At 45.3% G+C, this 22502-nt stretch overlaps 1 protein-coding gene and 2 non-coding genes across 9 annotated transcripts in view; 1 reads left to right on the top strand and 2 right to left on the bottom strand.

The window, feature by feature from the left end:
• Positions 1-7527: 7527 nt before the first annotated feature.
• On the bottom strand, positions 7528-7668 carry LOC128585024 (U4 spliceosomal RNA). The gene has a single exon (XR_008379785.1). It is a non-coding gene; the product is annotated as a U4 spliceosomal RNA (small nuclear RNA).
• A 286-nt stretch (positions 7669-7954) lies between these two features.
• The window catches only part of SIRT4 (sirtuin 4), an 82109-nt gene continuing 67561 nt past the window's right edge, over positions 7955-22502 (top strand). For 4 of the 7 annotated variants that reach the window (XM_053588272.1, XM_053588273.1, XM_053588271.1 and 1 more), the window contains exons 1-2: positions 17205-17406; positions 20021-20518. In XM_053588272.1, the coding sequence (XP_053444247.1) occupies positions 17339-17406; positions 20021-20518 (566 nt within the window). In that variant the 5' untranslated portion in view covers positions 17205-17338. Of the gene's footprint in view, positions 8021-16803; positions 16843-16954; positions 17179-17204; positions 17407-20020; positions 20519-22502 lie in introns of those variants that run through there. The other 3 variants (XM_053588276.1, XM_053588275.1, XM_053588277.1) reach the window with 3 other exon arrangements.
• LOC128585025 (U4 spliceosomal RNA) lies at positions 8301-8441 on the bottom strand. The gene has a single exon (XR_008379786.1). It is a non-coding gene; the product is annotated as a U4 spliceosomal RNA (small nuclear RNA).

The following is a 22502-nucleotide window of genomic DNA, read 5'->3' on the forward strand; positions in this document are numbered from 1 at the left end:
TTTTAACTTTCACTGCATGTGTATGTGTCTACTAGACAAACACTCTAAAAGCTTTATAAATATATATGATAAATCCATATAAACTTTTAAATTTTTTATGAATAGTATACTGTTTTTTGATCATTTATCCATATTGATAAATGTAAATGCTTTTCCATTCATTTTAACTGCTGTATAAATTGTACAAATAACAAGACTTTTTTCCATTTTTTTTTTTTTTTTTTTTTTTTTTTTTTATTATTTTTTTTTTTTGGCCGGGGCTGGGTTCGAACCCACCACCTCTGGCATATGGGACTGACGCCCCACTCCTTGAGCCACAGGCACCACCCGACTTTTTTCCATTTTTGTACTATTACAAACAATGCTACCGTAAGCATTGTCAAAGTGTAAGTTTTTTTTTTTTTTTTAGAGACAGAGTCTCACTTTACCGCCTTCAGTAGAGTGCCACGATGTCACAGGACTCACAGCAATCTCTAGCTCTTGGGCTTCCGCGATTCTCCTGCCTCAGCCTCCCAAGCAGCTGGGATTACAGGATCAAAGTGTAAGTTTTAAAGCTATGTGTAAAAACATCAGCCTTGTGTCAATGTATAGCAATATTGTGTCAAAGACAAAGATAGCTCATTGATGGGGGAAATTGCAGGATGACAAAGCTGGTTCAAAAGAGGATCTGAATGTACATTGCTGGGCACATGGCACACCCCTGTAAATTCAGCTGCTTGGGAGGGTAATGCAGGAGCATTGCTTGAGCCCAGGACTTTGAATCCAGCCTGGTCAATATAGTGAGATGCCATTTCTTTTTTTTTGCAGCTTTTGGCTGGGGCTGGGTTTGAACCCGCCACCTCCGGCATATGGGACCGGTGCCCTATCCCTTTGAGCCACAGGCACTGCCCAGAGATCCCATTTCTAATAAAAAGTAAATAGTAAATAAGCCAAAATTTCCTCTGGTGTAAATGACCCTTCTTAGACAATGTTATAGTTCTTTTCTCACTATTCGGGCTATGAATTCTAAACCCCAATAGCTGCACCCAGGAGCTTCTTAGAAATGCAGAATGTGTGCTGGGCACAGTGGCTCATGCCTATAATCTTTACACTCTGGGAGGCCAAGATAGCAAGATCACTTGAGTCCAGGAGCTCAAGACCAGCCTGAGCAAGAGTGAGACCCTGTCTCTACTAATAACAGAAAAATTAACTGGGGCTAGGGGCCAGGTGCAGTGGCTCAGACCTATAATCCTAGTACTCTGGGAAGCCAAGGTGGGTAGATTGTCTGAGCTTAGGAGTTTGAGACCAGCCTGAGCCAAAGCAAGATCTCATCTCTAAAAATAGTCAGGCGTTGTGGAGGGGACCTGTAGTCCAAATCTACTTGGGTGGCTGAGGCTAGAGGATCAATCGCTTGAGCCCAAGAGTTTCAGACTGCTGTAAGCTATGATGCCAGGGCACTGTACCAGGGGCGACAAAGTGAGACTGTCTCAAAAAAAAAAAGAAAAGAAAAATTATCCGGGTGTTGTGGCACATGCCTGTAGTCCCAGTTTCTCAGGAGGCTGAGGCAGAAGGATTGCTTAAATCCAGGAGTTTGAGGTTGCTGTGAACGAGGCTTATGCTATGGGACTCTAGCCTGGGCAACAGAATGAGGCTGTGTCTCAGGAAAAGAAAATAAAAGAAAAGAAATGTAGAATCTTAGATTCCATCCCTGAATCTGAATCTCTAGGAGTAAGGACCAGCAATCTGTGTCTTAACAAATTCTCATGGTAGGTTTGGCACTCGTATCTCAGTGGTTAGGGCACCGGCCACATGCACTGGGGCTGGAACCTGGCCTCAGCCTGCCAAAAAATGACAACTACCAAAAAAAAAGAAAAAAAAGGGTGGCGCCTGTGGCTCAAGGAGTAGGGCTGGTCCCATATGCCAGAGGTGGCGGGTTCAAACCCAGCCCTGGCCAAAAACACACACACACACACACAAAATGGCTGGGCATTGTGTGTGGCAAGGCTGAGGCAAGAGAATCACTTAAGCCCAAGAGTTTGAGGTTGCTGTAAGCTGTGATGCCACAGCATCTACTTAGTGTGACATAGTGAAACTCTGTCTCAAAAATCATAATAGGGGGGCGCCTATAGCTCAGTGAGTAGGGCGCCGGCCCCATATGCCGAGGGTGGCGGGTTCAAACCCAGCCCCCATCAAACTGCAACGAAAAAATAGCCGGGCGTTGTGGCGGGCGCCTGTAGTCCCAGCTACTTGGGAGGGTGAGGCAAGAGAATCGCTTAAGCCCAAGAGTTAGAGGTTGCTGTGAGCCGTGTGACGCCACGGCACTCTACCCGAGGGCGGTACAGTGAGACTCTGTCTCTATAAAAAAAAAATAATAGGGCGGTGCTTGTGGCTCAGTGAGTAGGGTGCCGGTCCCATATGCCGGAGGTGGCAGGTTCAAACCCAGCCCCGTCCAAAAACCACAAAAAAAAAAAAAAAAAAAAAAAAAAAAATAATAATAATAATAATAATTCTCAAGGTGATTTTTATTTTATTTTATTTTATTTTTTTGTGGAGACAGAGTCTCACTGTACCGCCCTCAGTAGAGTGCCGTGATGTCACAGGACTCACAGCAACCTCCAGCTCTTGGGCTTCCGTGATTCTCCTGCCTCAGCCTCCTGAGCAGCTGGGACTACAGGCGCCCGCCACAACGCCCGGCTATTTTTTGGTTGCAGTTCAGCCGGGGCTGGGTTTGAACCTGCCACCCTCGGTATATGGGGCCAGCGCCCTACTCACTGAGCCACAGGCACCACCCTGGTTCTCATTTTATAAAGGGTTCCTTTGACCATTATGAACAGGGACAAGAGTGGATTCAGGGGGTTAAGTTAGTTTATTGTGGGCAAGTGATTGAAATAGGATAGCAAGGCTGGGTGTGGTGGCTCACACCTGTAATCCCAGCACTTGGGAGGCCCAGGCAGGTAGATTGCCTGAGCTCAGAAGTTTGAGACCAGCCTGAGCCAGAGTGAGACCCTGTCTCTAAAAAATAGCTGGGTGTTGGGCAGCGCCTTTGGCTCAGTGAGTGGGGCGCCGGCCCCATATGCCGAGGGTGGCGGGTTCGGACCCAGCCCCGGCCAAACTGCAACAAAAAAAAAAAAAAAAAAAAATAGCTGGGTGTTGTGGTGGGTGCCTGTAGTCCCAGCTATTTGGGAGGCTTAGGCAAGAGAATCACTTAAGCTCAAAAGTTTGAGATTGCTGTGAACTGTGACACTACGGCACTCTACCGAGGGCGACAAAGTGAGACTCTCTGTCTGAAAAAATAAAAATCTTGTCAGCACCTGTGGCTCAAGGAGTAGGGTGCTGGCCCCATATACCGGAGGTGGTGGGTTTAAACCCAGCCCCAGCCAAAAACTGCCAAAAAAACAAAAAACTTAATTACTGAGTTTGGGGTATCCCTTTAAATTTTTCTCCCAAAGTGTGTATCTGACTCAATTCATCTCTGTCCTGAAACTTTAACTGACAGGTCATTTCAAATTCCTCTCCAAAGTGGTTTTGCAAATGTATACCCCCACAGGCAAAGTGTAAGAGTTCCTTTCCTGGGCAGCACCTGTGGCTCAGTGAGTAGGATGCTGGCCCCATATACCGAGGGTGGTGGGTTCAAATCCAGCCCTGGCCAAACTGCAACAACAACAAAAAAAAATAGCCGGGCGTTGTGGCAGGTGCCTGTAGGACCAGCTACTTGGGAGGCTGAGGCAAGAGAATCACCTAAGCCCAAGAGCTGGAGGTTGCTGTGAGCTGTGACACCACAGCACTCTACCAAGGGTGACAAAGTAAGACTCTGTCTCTAAAAAAAAAAAAAAAAAGAGGGCGGCACCTGTGGCTCAGTCGGTAAGGCACCGGCCTTATATATTGAGGGTGGCGGGTTCAAACCTGGCCCTGGCCGAACTACAACAAAAAAATAGCCGGGTGTTGTGGCGGGCGCCTGTAGTCCCAGCTACTCAGGAGGCTAAGGCAAGAGAATTGCTTAAGCCCAGGAGTTGGAGGTTGCTGTGAGCTATATGATGCCAGGGCACTCTACCGAGGGCCATAAAGTGAGACTCTGTCTCTACAAAAAAAAAAAAGGGGGCGGCGCCTGTGGCTCAGTCGGTAAGGCGCCGGCCCCATATACCGAGGGTAGCGGGTTCAAACCCGGCCCCGGCTGAACTGCAAACCAAAAAATAGCCGGGCGTTGTGGCAGGAGCGTGTAGTCACAGCTGCTCGGGAGGCTGAGGCAAGAGAATTGCTTCAGCCCGGGAGTTGGAGGTTGCTGTGAGCTGTGTGATGGAGGGCGATAAAGGGAGACTCTGTCTCTAGAAAAAAAAAAAAAAAAAAAAGAGTTCCTCTCCAACTTTACAAGGGGTAAATGGGAGAAAAGTCTGATGTCTGGATAATTGAGGCATCATCTGATTTCCTGATCAATATAAAATTTGCCATGGAAGGGAGTATCCAGCTTCTGTGTCCTCCAGGATTGATTTGAAGATCCAGATTGACCATCTCAGCAAACAGTTGAGGCTGAAAAATGATAGAAGTGCATTTTCAGACCACACGATCAAGGATATTTACAGGTCCTTGAAATTTCAGCTTCTGGCTCAGCACACATTGGTTCCTCTTGCAGTTTCTATAATCAACTTGAAGTCTCCAGGATGCACCTTTGAGTAGTTATCACTAACTCCCTCTATCACTTTTGCTCAGTTCTGACATACTGGCTTGTCAGAGGACTTTTCTTGACTTCCAGGGGTTGCCAGGCCCTGAACACAACCTAGCCCTAGGAAACCTATCCTGGGTCCCAGAGAAGTGTCTTACTTATCCATGACATTTTCTTTTTTTTTTTTTTTTTTTTTTTTTGTAGAGACAGAGTCTCACTGTACCGCCCTCGGGTAGAGTGCCGTGGCGTCACACGGCTCACAGCAACCTCCAACTCTCAGGCTTACGCGATTCTCTTGCCTTAGCCTCCAGAGCAGCTGGGACTACAGGCGCCCGCCACAACGCCCGGCTATTTTTTGGTTGCAGTTTGACCGGGGCTGGGTCCGAACCCGCCACCCTCGGCATATGGGGCCGGCGCCCTACTCACTGAGCCACAGGCGCCGCCCTTATCCATGACATTTTCTTTTTGAGTTTTTTTTTTTTTTTTGTAGAGACAGAGTCTCACTTTATGGCCCTCGGTAGAGTGCCGTGGCATCACACAGCTCACAGCAACCTCCAACTCCTGGGCTTAAGCAATTCTCATGCCTCAGCCTCCTGAGTAGTTGGGACTACAGGCGCCCGCCACAACGCCCAGCTATTTTTTGGTTGCAGTTCAGCCGGGGCTGGGTTTGAACCCACCACCCTCAGTATATGGGGCCGGCGCCTTACCAACTGAGCCACAGGCGCCGCCATATCCATGACATTTTCATGTCTGATCAGGAAGTTGTTTAGGTGGCTCAGTGCCCATAGATCAGCGAGTAGGGCGCTGGCCACATACACAGAGGCTGGTGGGTTTGAGCCCAACCCGGGCCTGCTAACCAACAATGACAACTGCAACCAAAATATAACCGGGTGTTGTGGCAGGTGCCTGTAGTCCCAGCTACGGGAGGCTGAGGCAAGAGAACTGCATAAGTCCAAGAGTTTGAGGTTGCAGTGAGCTGACACCACGGCACTCCACCCAGGGCGACATAGTGAGACTCTATCTCAAAAAAAAAAAAAGGAAGTGGTTTAGAGGAGTCCTAGAATTATACCTACTTCTGGGTGGTGCCTGTGGCTCAAAGGAGTAGGGCACTGGCCCCATATGCCAGAGGTGGTGGGTATGAACCCGGCCACGGCCAGAAACTACAAAAAAAAAAAAAGTCACCAGGTGAGGTTGTACACCCCGTGTACAGCTACTTGGGAGGCTGAGGCAGGAGGATCACTTGAGTCCAGGAGTTTGAGTGCATAGTTGCTATGATGGTATCTATGAATAGTCACTGAACTTCAGCCTCAGCTGTAACACAGGAAGACTGCATCTCTTAAAAAAAAAAAAAGCTACATACAGTATGATTCCATTTATATAAAACTGAAAATGCAAACTAATCTATAGTGACAGAAAGCAGAACAATGATTGCTTGGGAATTGGGATCGTGGAGAAACAAAAGACGGGGATTACAAAGGAACACCAGGAAACTTCTGAGAGTAATAATAGGTTTCACTGTCTGGATTGTGGCAATGGTTTCACGGTAGTACACATTTCAAAACTTATCAAATTGTACACTTTAAATATTACAAAATGTACAGTTTATATACCTCAACAGGCTAGCCGCAATGGCTCATGCCTATAATCCTAGAACTCTGAGAAGTTGAGGTACCAGGATTGCTTGAGCTCATGAGTTTGAGACCAGACTGAGCAAAGTGAGACGCCCGTGTCTACCAAAAACAGAAAATTTTAATGGGTCATATGGTGTGAACCTGTACTCCCGGCTACTGGGGAGGCTCAGATAGGAGTATCACTTGAGCCTAAAAGTTTGAGGTTACTGTGAGTTACAAGGAGGCCATGGCCCTCTAGACCAGGCGACAGAGTGAGGCTGTCCCCTCTCCTCAAAATTATACTCCAACAAAATTGTTTGTAAAAAATAAAAAAAGTGGGCGGCGCCTGTGGCTCAGTGAGTAGGGCGCCGGCCCCATATGTAGAGGGTGGTGGGTTCAAACCCAGCCCCAGCCAAACTGCAACAAAAAAATAGCCGGGCGTTGTGGCGGGAGCCTGTAGTCCCAGCTGCTTGGGAGGTTGAGGCAAGAGAATCGCCTAAGCCCAAGAGTTAGAGGTTGCTGAGAGCCGTGTGACGTCATGCGGTACAGTGAGACTGTCTCTACCAAAAAAAAAAAAAATAAATAAATAAAAGTAATGGTTTCTGTGAAAGCTAAATGAAAAAGCATGTTAAGCACTTTGTGTGGAGTCTGGCACACACTCAGTGCCCAATAGTTGTTTATGATGCTGTTGGAACTTGTCTCCTAAATTGCTCCATCATATCTCTCCCTGTTTATTACCTTCATAGCACTGAAATAATCTGTAATTATCTATTTGTTTACTTGTTTGTGGTCTGTCTCCCAACTATGAATTCCCTGAAGCAGGGATTGGGTTTAAATTCCTACTAGTGGTGTGTTTTCAGTGTCTTTTGAACCTCTAGCTTCTACTGCCACCTCTTTTGCCTTTGGTGATTATCACATCCTTTTACTACAGACCAGAGTTTGACCGCCAGCGGCCTAAACAGGTCAGGCAGGTTCTACCATGCTCAGTGACTGATAACGACCGCTTAAGACCTTTGTCTACGGGTAGTCCAAGTTTTTCAACATAAGACAGAAAAAAAGACCAGAGTAGCTGCAACTAGTGCAACACTAACAAGAAAAAACTCTCCTTTAGTAGCTCTGAGCATGAGATTCTCAGGTTCTCTCCCACACGTACTAACAACAGTTCTAAAAACAGACCACAATTAAAGACGAAAAAAAAATCACGTTAAATTTCATTCAACACTAAAAACTCAACACACACCTAACACACAAATCAACTTTCATTAAACCAACATAACTCAGTCTCCGTAGAGACTGTCAAAAATTGCCAATGCCGACTATATTTCAAGTCGTCATGGCGGGGTATTGGGAAAAGTTTTCAATTAGCAATAATCGCGCCTCGGATAAACCTCATTGGCTACGATACTGCCACTGCGCAAAGCTGAAAAGCGATAGCACCCGCCCACTCCCCCACGGATGACAACTGCCTTTTCATTGAGGGTGAGTGACTGCCAGCCCAATCATGAATATGACACGTTATCATTCGAGTAAGTTATATTTAAGGCCTATCTGCATGGGAAGTTTCTGGTCATCGAGACATCTGTGCCGAATATTCAGATTTTGAGAACCATAGAACAGTCGCTTGGACTGCTGGGGAATTTTATGCAAATAAGGCTGACGTCACAGAGCTGACCAGGTTAAGATTTGCATTTGCAGGGAGACCCGGCGGCAGGAAAGTGAAGGTCAAACAGCGCTAAAGGTGGACTGGCCGGCCGTGTCTCGGAGTGCAGAAACGGTAGGCAGGTAGAACCCGAGGGGTATAATTTTAGAAGAAATTCCAAAATAGCACTCAGGCAATCACTTAAGAGACGACTTGTAAGCCTAGTCAGACTATAGCAAACATTATACTATAAATTAGTTACCTTAACTTCACGTGAACTACTGATAAAAGAATGAAACACAAAGATCCTCACCTACTTCCTTTACCTTAAAACAACAATTTCTCCGTTATTACCTAAAACTCGACAAACAGTACCGAGAAAAAAAATTCTTCTTTTAAAAACCGAGTTATTCAGTCTCCGTAGAGACCGTCAAAAATTGCCAATGCCGACTGTATTGCAAGTCGTCACGGCGGGGTATTGGGAAAAGTTTTCAATTAGCAATAATCGCGCCTCGGATAAACCTCATTGGCTACGATACTGCCACTGCGCAAAGCTAGCAACTGTTCTGTTCTTGTTCATTGTTCCCAATAAGCCAGGTTCCTAGTACAAAAAGGTGAGTTTGGGGCTCATTTTAAAAACCTTCAATTATTGTTTGCTTGAAAATTATATGATTATATGAAAGTCTTTCTGAAATACGTAGGCAATGTCTACAATATTCTGTGTGATTTTACTTTGTTTTGGTGGCGAATGAAGCATAGCATTGTGGGAGGAAACATGCTAATAGACTTAACTCAGGGACTGCAAAGGGCGGTTAAGAAAAATGGGATTGGGCGGTGCCTTTGGCTCAAGGAGTAGGGCACCGGCCCCATATGAAGGGAATGGAGGGTTCTAAGCCTAGCCCCGGCCAAAACCGCAAAAAGAAAAATGGGATCGATTTGGGTGCTGTTCGTTTGGCTCTCGATTTACAGTGTAACTACCTTCTCTTTTGTTTTGTTTGTTTTATTTTTGTTGTTTTCATTGTGGTAAAGTATACATAACAAAATTTACCATTTTAACAATTTTTAAGTGTAAGTTCAGTGGCATTGAATATATTCACGTTGTGTAGCCATCACCACCATTCATCCCCAGAACTTTTTTATCTTTCCAAACTGCAACTCTGTACTCTTTAAACTCTTAATTCCCCATTTCCTTCTCCCCCAGATCCCGGCAACCTCCATTATATTTCTGTCTTTAGGTTCCTTATTCAAATAGAATCATGCAATATTTGTCCTTTTTATTTTTTGGTCTGGCTTATTTAGTTTAGGAATAATTATTTTTAGGGTCTGTCTTAGTGTTACAGTACGTATCGAGATTTAATTCCTTTTATGGCTGAATAATAATCTGTTGTATGGATTTTTTTCTTTCTTTTTTTTTGAGACAAAATCTCACTTGTCGCCCATGGTAGAATGCCGTGGCGTCACAGCTCACAGCAGCCTCAAACTCTTGGGCTCAAGCGATTCTCTTCTCTCAGCCTCACAAGTAGCTGGGACTACAGGTGCCGCCACAACGCCTGGCTACTTTTTTTTTTTTTTATAGATGGGAATCTCTCTCTTGCTCAGGCTGGTCTGGAACCCATGAGCTCAGACAATCCACCTGCCTCAGCCTCCCAGAGTGCTGGAATTAAAAGCATGGGCACCTCGCCAGGCCTGTTGTATGGAATTTTATATGTGCATTCATTCTTAGATGGATAATTGAGTAGTTTCCACCTTTTGGATATGTGAATAATGCTGCTACTGGTGTATAAGAATCAATTTAGTTCCTATTTTCAGTTCTTTGGATTATATACCTATAAGTGGAATGGTTGAATCTTTTGTTAATTCTGTTTAATTCAGAAGGATTTTCTTTAGACAATTCAAAGGAACCTCTTTCTGCTTGAATGGAAGAGGTTTTATTTTCATGGAAATGTTCACAGTGTATGAAATTTAAAGTAACTTTCACTGCTTGTTTTCTTTTGGGAAATGGAAAGTTGCTAAAAACCTGTATATGGGGGCAGCGCCTGTGGCTCAGTGAGTAGGGCGCCGGCCCCATATACCGAGGATGGCGGGTTCAAACCCAGCCCCGGCCCAACTGCAACAAAAAAATAGCCAGGCGTTGTGGCAGGCGCCTGCAGTCCCAGCTGCTCGGGAGGCTGAGGCAAGAGAATCACGTAAGCCCAAGAGCTGGAGGTTGCTGTGAGCCGTGTGACGCCACAGCACTCTACCGAGGCCAGTAAAGTGAGACTCTGTCTCTACAAAAAACAAAAAACAAAAAACCTGTATATGGACTTATTTCCTCCCTGAACTATATTCTTCAAAATACAGTATTTATATTTTGCCATTTCTACTCATTAAAATGCACATACTAGTCTGCAAGAGAGGGACATTTCCTCCTCCCCCCTTTTTCTTTTGAGAGTCTCACTCTGTCACCCTTGGTGGAGTGCTGTTGCATCATAGCTTACAGCATCCTCAGATTCTTAGGGTCAAGTGATCTTTTTGCCTCAGCCTCCCAAGTAGCTGGAACTACAAGCGCCGTCCACAATGCCCAACTATTTTTAGAGATGGTGGTCTCACTCTTGCTCAGATTGGTCTGGAACTCCTGAGCTCAGGCAATTTACCTGCCTCAGTCTCCTAGAGTGCTGAGATTATAGGTGTGAGCCATGGAGTCCAGCCTCCCCAATATAATTATAAAAATTTGCAACACAAAAAGTTCAAAGAATTGTTCAATGAACATCCATGTATTCATCATCTATATGCAAAATTACATTTTAAAGGCCCAGTTTGATGCTGATGTTAGTTATGTATTTTGTCATAGCCATAACTACCATCGGGTAAGAAAAACAGAGAAAAGACTAGCAATCTAGTTAATTTAGATTATTTTACTTTGATCCAAAGACTTAGTCATTAATTCCAGGTGAAATTAATCCCAGGTGGGGTGGAGTTAGGAGAAATAAAAAGACTAAAGCACTAATCCCACAGGGTGGAAAAAGAGCTGCCAGCCATTAAGAATGTCTCATTTGGGCTCAGCATCTGTAGCTCAGTGGTTACAGCATCAGCCACATACATGGGGGCTGGTGGGTTTGAGCCTGGCCCAGCCCTGCTAAACAATAACAACTACAAAAAAAGTAAATATATAAAAAATAGCCGGGCGTTGTGGCGGGCACCTATAGCCCCAGGTACTTAGGAGGCTGAGGCAAGAGAATTGCTTAACCCCAAGAGTTTGAGGTTGCTGTGATCTGTGATGCCACAGCACTCTACCGAGGGCAACACAGTGAGACTCAGTTTCAAAAAAAAAAGAATGTGTCTCAGTTGGGTGGCTCATTACAGTCTGTCAGCAGCTAAAGGAAATTGTGTATTTCACTAGCTGTCTTGGATGACTTCACCCTACGTGGATGACTTTTCAGCACTGTGTAGATGACTTTTCAGTACTATGAGAAAAATCAAAACCCCAACTAACTTCTCCTCAGAACATGAGCTTCTTTGGGGTCTAAAACCACAATAGTCCTCCCAGCCAGTCTCTAGTAATAGTCATTCTACTTAGAGAACTGAAAAAAAATAACATAAGTTTGAATTTTTTCATAATAAAATTGGTGAATGGAGAGGGAGAATGTCACTGTTGTGACACTTTTGTAGTTTTTTTTTTATCAAATACCTGTAAAATATGTGCAGAAAATGTGCTGGATTATAATTTTTTAAAATTTATTTACTTATTTTTTTTGTTGTTGCAGTTTTGGCCAGGGCCAGGTTTGAACCCGCCACCCTCAGTATATGGGGCCAGTGCCCTACCCACTGAGCCACAGGTGCCACCCTATAATTTTTTGTTTTTTAACAGTCTCACTATGTTGCCCTCGGTAGAGTGCTGTGGCGTCACAGCTCACAGCAACCTTCAACTCTTGGGCTTAAGTGATTCTCTTGCCTCAGCCTCCCAGGTAGCTGGGATTACAGGCACCCTCCACAATGCCCAGCTATTTGTTTGGTGCAGTTGTTTAGCTGGCTGGGGCTGGGCTGGAACCCGCCACCCCCAGTGTACGTAGCTGGCACTGTAACCACTGTGCTAAAGGCGCCGAGCCAAGGCTTATAATTTTTTGATTTAACAAAATTTTTAGTTTACATTCTTTCTTTCAGTAGCTATGGCCAGGTTCACTAAGCCACAAGGGGTGCCAGGTGACTTCCTCAGCCTGGTAGATTGTACAGCTACTGACTTATCTGTGTTGTTGCTGGAGGTATTACTCTCTGTCAACTAAAGAAAAAAGAGGGCGGTGCCTGTGGCTCAGTGAGTAGGGTGCCGGCCCCATATACTGAGGGTGGTGGATTCAAACCCAGCCCCGGCCAAATTGCAACAAAAATATAGCTGGGCGTTGTGGCAGGCGCCTGTAGTCCCAGCTACTTGGGAGGCTGAGGCAAGAGAATCGCCTAAACCCAGGATTTGGAAGTTGCTGTGAGCTGTGATGCCATAGCACTCTACCGAGGGTGATAAAGTGAAACTCTGTCTCTAAAAAAAAAGAAAAGAAAAGAAAAAAGAATCACACTTTTAAAGAATTTAAATTAGGCCGGGAGTGGTGGCTCACACCTGTAATAATAGCACTCTTGGGAGGCTGAGGCGGGTGGATTACTTAAGCTCATGTGTTCAAGACCAGCCTGAGCAAGAGCGAGACCTTGGCTCTACTGAAAAAATAGAAAAACTGGGCGGTGCCTGTGGCTCAGTCGGTAGGGCGCTGGCCCCATATACCGAGGGTGGCGGGTTCAAACCCGGCCCCAGCCAAACTACAACCAAAAAATAGCTGGGCGTTGTGGCGGGCGCCTGTAGTCCCAGCTACTCGGGAGGCTGAGCCAAGAGAATTGCTTAAGCCCAGGAGTTGGAGGTTGCTGTGAGCTGTGTGAGGCCATGGCACTCTACCAAGGGCCACAAAGTGAGACTCTGTCTCTACCAAAAAAAAAAAAATAGAAAAACTGATGCCAGAGGATCGCTTGAGCCCAAGAGTTGGAGGTTGCTGTGAGCAATGACACCATGGCACTCTACCCAGGGCTACGGCTTGAGACTCAGTCTAAAAAAAAAGAAGAACTAAAGCTATTTATTTATTTATTGCCCTCAGTAGAGTGCTATGACGTCACAGCTCACAGCAACCTCCAGCTCTTGGGCTTAGGCGATTCTCTGGCCTTCGTCTCCCAAGTAGCTGGGACTATAGGCACCTGCCACAGCACCCAGCTATTTTTTGTTGCAGTTTGGCCAGGGCAGGGTTCAAACCCTCCACCCTCATTATATGGGGCTGGCACCCTACTCACTGAGCCACAAGCACGGCCTGTTCTTTCTTTACTTTCTCTCTCTCTCTTTATTTATTTATTTATTTTGAGACAGAGCCTCAAGCTATCACCCTGGCATCACAGGTCACAGCAACCTCAAACTCCTGGGCTTAAGTGATTCTCTTGCCTCAGCCTGCCGAGTAGCTGGGACCACAGGCACCCGCCACAACGCCTGGCTGTTTTTGGTTGTAGTTGTCATTGTTTGGCAGGCCTGGGCTGGATTTGAACCTGCCAGCTCTGGTGTATATGGCTGGCGCCTTAGGTGCTTGAGCTACAGACACCACCATATTTGTTTTATTTTATTATTATTATTTTTTTTTTTTTTTGAGACAGAGCCTCAAGCCTGGGTAGAGTGCCGTGGCATCACAGCTCATAGCAACCTGGGCTTAAGTGATTCTCTTGCTTCAGCCCCCCAAGTAGCTGGGACTACAGGTGACTGCCACAACGCTGGGCTATTTTTGGTTGTAGTTGTCATTGCTGTTTGGCAGCTCTGGGCTGGATTTGAACCCTCCAGCGGTGCCTGTGGCCACTTGAGCTACAGGCGCTGCTGAGCCATGGGATTTTTTTTTTTTTTTTCAGACAGTCTCAGTTTTTCATCCTTCATCCTTGGTAGAGTGCTGTGGTGTCATACCAAAGCTAGTTTTTTTTTTTTGTAGAGACAGAGTCTCACTGTATGCCCTCGGTAGAGTGCCATGGCATCACACAGCTCACAGCAACCTCTTTTTTTTTTTTTTTTGTAGAGACAGAATCTCACTGTACCGACCTCGGGTAGAGTGCCGTGGCGTCACACGGCTCACAGCAACCTCTAACTCTTGGGCTTACGCGATTCTCTTGCCTCAGCCTGCCGAGCAGCTGGGACTACAGGCGCCTGCCACAACGCCCGGCTATTGTTTTTGTAGTTTGGCCGGGGCTGGGTTTGAACCCGCCACCCTCAGCATATGGGGCCGGTGCCCTACTGACTAAGCCACAGGCGTCGCCCAGCAACCTCTTAACTCTTGGGCTTACGCGATTCTCTTGCCTCAGCCTCCTGAGCAGCTGGGACTACAGGCGCCCGCCACAACGCCCGGCTATTTTTTGGTTGCAGTTCAGCCGGGGCTGGGTTTGAACCTGCCACCCTCGGTATATGGGGCCAGCGCCCTACTCACTGAGCCACAGGCGCCGCCCGAAGTCTAGAACTCTTACTGAGGACTATAGACTGAGGCCCATAGCTTGGGAGCACTTCTTTCAGACCACTGCAGCGTGGTATTTCCGCTCACTGCATATATACGGGTGGTGGGGATTCTGGAATTACAAACTCACATCACACTTGCTCAGAAGTCACATTAAAGCAGAACTGAATCAAAGTTTGCATGTAAGTACATCTGGCTGTAGTTTACAGAAGCATAATCACTAACCCATCAGATGTTATCTTATTGCAGGAAAAGGAAAGGATTAGAGTCATTTATCTTTTAAGGAATATGATGACTCAGGCAAGAGACATGGGGGTGGCAGGTGTGCTGTACTCTATTCTATTTTGTTCTACAAAGCATCTTTCTAGGAGCTGCACATGATCATAGTCAGGGCCTTTGTGAAATTGAGTTGAGCATAAGATGGGGGAAGGGAGTCAGGGCCTTTGTGAAATTGAGTTGAGCATAAGATGGGGGAAGGGAGTCCTCAGGTGGTCTTCAGGGTCCTTGCTAGCTGCCCCTTGATTATGTCCTAAGACACTTGTAACTAAGTTGATGTCTTCTTTAGGTGATGCTATGGAGTAGCAGTTCTTGTTGGCTACTCAAGAGGAAATGAGCAAACATGACTTTTTTTTTTTCAGTTTTCTTTTGGCCAGGGCTGGGTTTGAACCCGCCACCTCTGGCATAGGGGCTGGCGCCCTACCCCTTTGAGCCACAGGCGCTGCCCGCAAACATGACTTCTTTTTTTTTTTTTTGCAATTTTTTTTTTTTTTGGCCAGGGCTGAGTTTGAACCCAACACCTCCAGCACATGGGGCTGGTGCCCTACTCCTTTGAGCCACAGGCACTGCCCCCAACATGACTTCTTAAGGTTGCTACTTTTGTCTCACATCCCAAAGTACTAAAATGAATCATATTATCAATATTACCTCCATACATACAATCTAGGACTAGAAGCCAAATTCTGCCTGAAACTTCCACTTTACTCCTCTGGGCTTCAGTTCAGTTTGTCTGTCTTTCTGTCTGTTTAGAGACTGGAGTTGATCTGTCTCTGTTGCCCAAGGCAGGAGTGTAATAGCAAGATCAGAGCTCACTGAGCCTCCAGTGCTTGGGCTGGTGTGTGCCACTATGCCTGGCTAAATTTTTTCCTTTTTTTCTTTTTGGAGGGAGGGTCTCATTATATGGCCCAAGCTGGTCTCCAACTGCTAACCTCAAGCAGTTCTCTTGCCTCTGCCTCCCAAAGCTCTGGGACTACATACCCAAGCCAACACACCTAGCTCTCAGTTGAGCATAAGATGGGGGAAGGGAGTCCTCAGGTGGTCTTCAGGGTCCTTGCTAGCTGCCCCTTGATTATGTCCTAAGACACTTGTAACTAAGTTGATGTCTTCTTTAGGTGATGCTATGGAGTAGCAGTTCTTGTTGGCTACTCAATAGATCAGAATATCTGGGAGTGAAAAGCAGGCATTGTGTTGATTAAACACAAGATGAGAAGTAAAATTGGAGAAGCCATGTGGGTAAGCACATTAGTCCACATAGAATATATCTTTAATTGTTCATATTGCTGTAAAAACATGGATTTTTCAGGCTCAGCAGTTAGGGTTCTGGCCACATGCACTAGGGCTGGTGGGTTTGAACCCAACCCGAGTCTGCTAAACAAACAAACAAATAGCTGGGTCTTGTGGCAGGTGCCTGTAGTCCCACCTACAAGGGAGGCTGAGGAAAGAGAATGAGCCCAAGAGTTTGAGGTTGCTGTGAGCTGTGACGCCATAGCACTCTACTAAGGGCGACAAAGACTGTGTCTCAAAAAAAAAAAAAGAAAAGGCATCAATTTTTCAGATATTTGTTAACTACAGTAGTTAAGTTGCAAAGGGAACTTGATTCTGTCATGGTGAATGGAAAGGATAATAAACACTGAAGTTCAGAATGAGTCAAAACTAGATCGATTTTTAAAAATATTATTATATTACATTTTATTTGTTTATCTGTAGACACATGGTTTCACTATTTTGTCCAGGCTGGTCTCGAACTCCTGGCCTGAACCCATCCTCCCCGTCTCGGCCTCCCAAAGTGTTGGGATTATAGGGATGAGCCTCTGCGCCTGGCCTAGATCCAGTAATTAAAAGCTTCTATCTTAAGAGTGGATGAATTCCTAAGTTAGCGCTGTTTGGATGTGCAATTTTGCACTTAGGACATCGGCTCCACTTCTCTGGGAGGAAGAGTAACGTCGAAGTATCCTTGGTTCAGGTGAGAGCGGTTTAAAACCTCTCAGGCGAGAGAAGCTTAAAACCTCGGACCGGGAAAGGCCCACCGGGGGCGCTCCCGGACAACCCTGATCCCTCAAAAAATGCGGCGCGGGGGGTTGTGGGACTTGTAGTTTTTCTCGCATCATTTCGGCTTCATGAACTACACTTCCCAAAATGCAAATATAACCAGACAACCCCACGGCCGGTTGTGAACTGTTCCTTGTGCTGTGGAAGGTCAGTGTATGTTCTGTGCGGGCTGCGACTTTATAGAAGGGGTGGTTTTTTTTTTTTTTTTTTGGAGACCATTTGTCATCCTCGGTAGAGTGCGCTAGCGTCACAGCTCGCAGCAACCTCAACCTCCTGGGCTCAAGCGATTCTCTTGTCTAAACCTCCAGAGTTGCTGGGACTACAGGCGCCTGCCACAACGCCCGGTTATTTTTAGAGACGGGGAGGGCGGGGGTCTCGCTCTTGCTCAGGCTGGTCTCGAACCTGTGAGCTCAGGCAGTCCACCCGCCTCAGCCTCCCAGAGTGCTAAGGTTACAGGCGTGAGCCTCTGTGCCCGGCCAAGGGGTGGGTTTCTTTTTCTTCTTTTTTTTGGGGATGGAGTAGGTTTCTAGTAAGGGATTTCCTCTTCTTTGCCCTTGGTGGGATTGGAGAAAGACAACAGCAGTTCCAATGAAGCCCTTTTCAGCGCGGTTTCCCTGGCTCTTTGGTCTCAGGAAACCCTACTATGTATTTGTTGAGCTGCTCACGTGTTGCTGTGGAATCTTCAAGGAGAAAGTGGGATCCTGAACTCAGGTCTGGAAAGCCAAGCATAAAATAATGTTTACATCCAGGGTGCATGTCACAAGAGGAGTTCTGCATTATATCAAATAATATTTCAAAGTTTTGTTTAAAGCTAAAAAAGCTGACACTCACGGGTCATGTCCCTCTGCTTGTGTCCAAACAGCAGTTTGCAATGCAGTATAAATCATGAATAAAATCCAAAGGCCTGAACAAGAACTTGGTCAAAACCTCAAGCCTATAATCCTGGCACTCTGGTCGGTGGATTGCTTGAGCTCACAAATTCGAGACCAGCCTGAGCAAAAGTGAGACCCCGTCTCTACTAACAAATAGAAAAACTGAGGCAAGAGGATCTCTTGAGCCCAAGTTGGAGGTTGCTGTGAGCTACCACATCACAGCACTCTACCCAGGGCGACAGCTTGAGACTTTGTCTCAAAAAAAACCTCAAAACACTGGTCTATTAGGACTCAACTATGCTTCTGTAGCTTATGGAGAAATTAGATAATTATAATTTATAAAGTATATATATATATTTATTATTTTTTTTTTATTGCAGTTCGGCCGGGGCTGGGTTTGAACCCGCCACCCTCGGTATATGGGGCCAGCGCCCTGCTCACTGAGCCACAGGCGCCGCCCCTATAAAGTATATTTTTATTGTATTGTATTTTATTTTTAGTAGAGACAGGATCTCAATTGCTCAGGCTGGTCCTGACTTCCTGAGCTCAAGCAATTCACCTGCCTTGACTCCCAGAGTTGCTAGGATTACAGGTGTGAGCCACCTCGCCTGACCCTAATTATAAAATAGAAAGTGGACTCATGAAACATGTAGTCTCCCAAAGGATGGTATTAACTAAAAATACAGATAAATTTATTTCTCCATATAGAGACTTTTTAGACAGTCTCACTCTAGAGTACCATGGTTTCAGCCTAGCTCATAGCAACCTCCAACTACTGGGCTTAAGGCGATTCTCTTGCCTTAGCCTCCTGAGTAGCTGGGACTAAACGCCTGTGTCATCACACCTGGCAAATTTTTCTGTTTTTAGTAAAGACGGGTTTTGCTCAAGCTGGTCTTAAACTCCTAAGCTTAAGCGATCCTCCTGCCTTGGCCTCCCAGAGTCCTAGGATTATAGGTGTGAGCCACTGCAGCTGGCCTGAACAACAACTTCATCAAAACCTGATGAACCCATCAGTTTTAGATGTAGCCATAGATGGAATAATAATGTGCTATTATGAGATTTAAAAGATATTGGGGTAAGCCATTAACCTTTTGAAGTTTATAGGGAATTCAGTTCTGACAAGCCAAGTGTTAACTAGAAGAGACGGAACAGGCTTTATGTTTTGCTAGTACCTGCTTTATCATTTTTTCTCTTCTCTCCACTCCTTTTTAAAATAACACATTTTCCCTTGGATGGAGAAAGCTTTGGCAGATTCACCAACCATTTGAAGTTAATTTTCATTTGAGGTCTGTGGCATAAAACTTTGGCTTAGGTTCTTAAGAGATCATGAAGATAAGATTGGTTTAGGCTATGGTGAAATATTCTAGTGTACAGATAAGATTTTTTTTGGAAGGTATTAGAGATTGTTCACCAAAAATAAAGGCATTATTAAAAAGATAATTTAAAAGGTGGGCTCATTATTTCAAGTTGGACTCATAGGACACAGGAGGGTATTCTGAAATCAGTTTATGCCGGTGAGGGCCCGTTAAATATTCAGGAATTTGCTAGCCAGTTGTTAAAACCTGTTGGTAGCCTGGAATTAGCTATGATGGGATTATTCTCTTTTATCTCTTTGTGTGTGTGTGTGTTGGGGGGGGGTCGTGGAGACATGTGATAGGAAGCTAATTTACTAGCACACCCTGGCAAGGGTCAGTTTTTCTCTTTAAAGCATCCTTGAGTTAGCAGATTGTAAGCTAGTTCACAGTCTTTCAAATTTTACAAAAAACTGATTGAGATTACAAAATAAAATTATAAATACACTGTAGGTGGGATGAGGGGAGAGGGGAAGAAGAAGCTGTACCTTTTCAGTGGAAGATATGTTTGCTCATTTGGGGGCCATTATCCAAGGTACTGGAGTCACTGATGAAGTCATTATCCATAAGCATGACATCTGCCACTGGGAATAATATGGTCTGGACAGATAGCTTTATTAGATTTTAGATTATGTCAAAACATACACTCCTCCCCAATACACTTTTTTTTTTTTTTTTTGCAGTTTTTGGCCAGGGCTGGTTTTGAACCCTCCACTTCCAGCATATGGGGCGAGCACACCACTCCTTTGAGCCACAGGTGCTGCCCAATACACTTTTTTTTGAGATAAGTTCTCTGTTACCTGGGCTAGAGTGCAGTGGCATCATCATAGCTCACTGCAGCCTCAAACTCCTGGGCTCAAGGGATCCTCCTGCCTCAGCCTCCCTAATATAGCTGGGACCAGGCAAGAGTCACCATTCAGGGATTTAGCATAGTGTTTTCAGTGTTTATACATGTCGTAGCATGTATCAGAACCTCATTCATTTTTATAGCTTTTTTTCTTCCATTGTATGGATAGACCACATTTTGCTTGTTATTCATCAGGTGGTGACTAACTTTGTTTTTAAAACCCTCTTTCTCACATGAGGTTTCTTTTTCTCCAGAATGAGGATGAGCCTTGGGTTGACTTTGAGGTCAGCAAAAGGCCATTGGGTTGTGAACCTCAGCCGGCAGTGCTCACGTGGATTTATTGGGTCATTTGTGCCACCAAGTCCTCCGTTGGACCCTGAGAAGGTCAAAGAGTTACAGCGCTTCATCACTCTTTCCAAGAGACTCTTTGTGATGACTGGGGCAGGAATCTCCACTGAGTCAGGCATCCCAGACTACAGATCAGAAAAGGTGGGTCTTTATGCCCGCACTGACCGGAGGCCCATCCAGCACAGAGATTTTATGCAGAGCGCTCCAATCCGCCAGCGATATTGGGCAAGGAACTTCGTGGGCTGGCCTCAGTTCTCCTCCCACCAGCCTAACCCTGCACACTGGGCTTTGAGCAACTGGGAGAAACTTGGAAAGTTGTACTGGTTGGTGACCCAAAATGTGGATGCCTTGCACACCAAAGCGGGGAGTCAGCGCCTGACAGAGCTCCATGGATGCATGCACAGGTGCAGGAAGGTCTAAAAAACTATTTGAACACAAAAATGTATTTTGTTTTGTGAGAGCAGAGACCTTGGCTGTCTTGGTCACTGTTGTCTTAGACCTTAAGAAAACGATTTGGGAGCAAGTTGTTTGTTTTAGAGTTGGGGACATAAAACAGGAAAAGAAGAAAAGCTGATGAAAGGTGTGTTAATGAGTGGGTTATGGCTTTGAGCAGATAGAGCTCAGTCCTATTAGGGACCCTCTGACTATCTGGAACATGCTTCAGAGTTGTCTCATTGAAAGTTGAGGAAGCCAGGGTATTTATCCACCTCTCCCATGTCTCATTGGTTGAGAGTCCCTTGTAAGGAATTAACTGCATAACACTTTGTCTCTGCCCCTCCTGAGAAGGCTTCCCTTCTGTGACTTATGCCTCAGCTTTTTGGCATAAGTCACAGGGACTCAGGAAGCTGTTTATAAGAAAGCTATGTACAGGTCGCCTCTAGGGTGTACAAGGGGAACATGAGCAGAACACCAATAGCATATGCTACGAACTGCTGCATCTCCAGTGTCTAGACACATAGAACACGATAGTCTGCTATATAAACAGAATTCAGTGAATAATGATGGAACGAATACATGGGCAGGATGTCATACCTGCAGGCATGGAAATAATTGTAGCTAGTTTAAAGACTTTTTAATTTTTTTTTAGAGACAGGGTGTTATTCTGTCATCAGGCTGGGGTGCAGTAACGTCATCATAGTTCATGGTAACCTCGAATTCTTGGACACTCAAGGGATTTTTCTGCCTCTCAACTTCCAGAGTAACTGGAACTGTACACATGCGCCATTACATCTGGCTAATTTTTAAATTTTTTGTAGAGATGGAATCTCACTATGTTGCCTAGGCTAGTCTTGTACTCCTGGCCTCAAGTGATCCTCCTGCCTTGGCCTCCCAAAGTGCTCTGATTACAGGTGTGAGCCACTGCACCTGGTGTCTTTATCTATAAGCCCCAGAAATCCTCCTCTAAGGACAGAAATCAGTCTGCCAGTAGTAAAATTACTGGGTGCCTATAACGTATGATGTGTATTGATTCACTACTTGGTGATATGAAGGGGTCAAAACCAAAGTATAAACATGGTCAACTTTATGTGTGGAATCTTTGTAATGTTGGGGGGTGCAAAAACAACAAACAACAACTCAACACATGATTGTGTAGTCCTTGATAAATGTGCTGTGCACATTGAGTGAAACCAATTTAATAAGTATTAGAGTAATCAGGGAACTTTTAACTGAGAAGGGGCTTAAGACTGGCTAAAGTTTTACTAGGCAAGGAGAGAAAAAAGGGATTTCTAAATGCAGAAAATTTGTAGAGCCCGAAGGAGTCTGGCCTGGACCCTGGAGGGTTTAGACTGGGAATTAGTATGTAACCAGATTGTCTGAGAAGGCTAGATCCAAATCATGGTGGATACATTTGAAAATCAAGCAGTGCAGTCTGTATCTGTTATGAGACACCAAAGGGGACTATTAGTGGTTTTTGAGCAAGAAAGGAACATGATAAAAATAGCATTTGGGAAGACTAGAAAAGATTAGAAAGAGTAGGTCAGGGAGGTCAGCCTGAAGGACCCAGACTAAGGTGGTATGGGGGAATTAGGAAGTTAATGATACTTATGGGTTCATTAAATTTTTTTTCTTTTTTTTAGGCCAGGTGTAGTGGCTCATGCCTATAATCCTAGCACCCTGGGAGGCCAAGGCAGGTGGATCACCAAAGCTCAGGAGTTTGAGACTAGCCTAAGCAAGAGCGAGACCCCATCTCTGCTAAAAATAGAAAACCTAGCTGGATATTGTGGCGGGCACCTGTAGTCGCAGCTACTTGGGAAGCTGAGGCAAGAGGATTGGTTGAGCTCTATAGTTTAAGGTTGCTGTGAGCTATGGTTATACCACTACATTCCAGCCTGGGTGACAGAGCAAGTCTCTGTCTCAAAAAAAAAGAAATTTGTTTCATGATGAAAA

The sequence above is a fragment of the Nycticebus coucang genome, chromosome 4 (genome assembly GCF_027406575.1).
Source record: "Nycticebus coucang isolate mNycCou1 chromosome 4, mNycCou1.pri, whole genome shotgun sequence".
Classification (NCBI taxonomy): domain Eukaryota; kingdom Metazoa; phylum Chordata; class Mammalia; order Primates; family Lorisidae; genus Nycticebus; species Nycticebus coucang.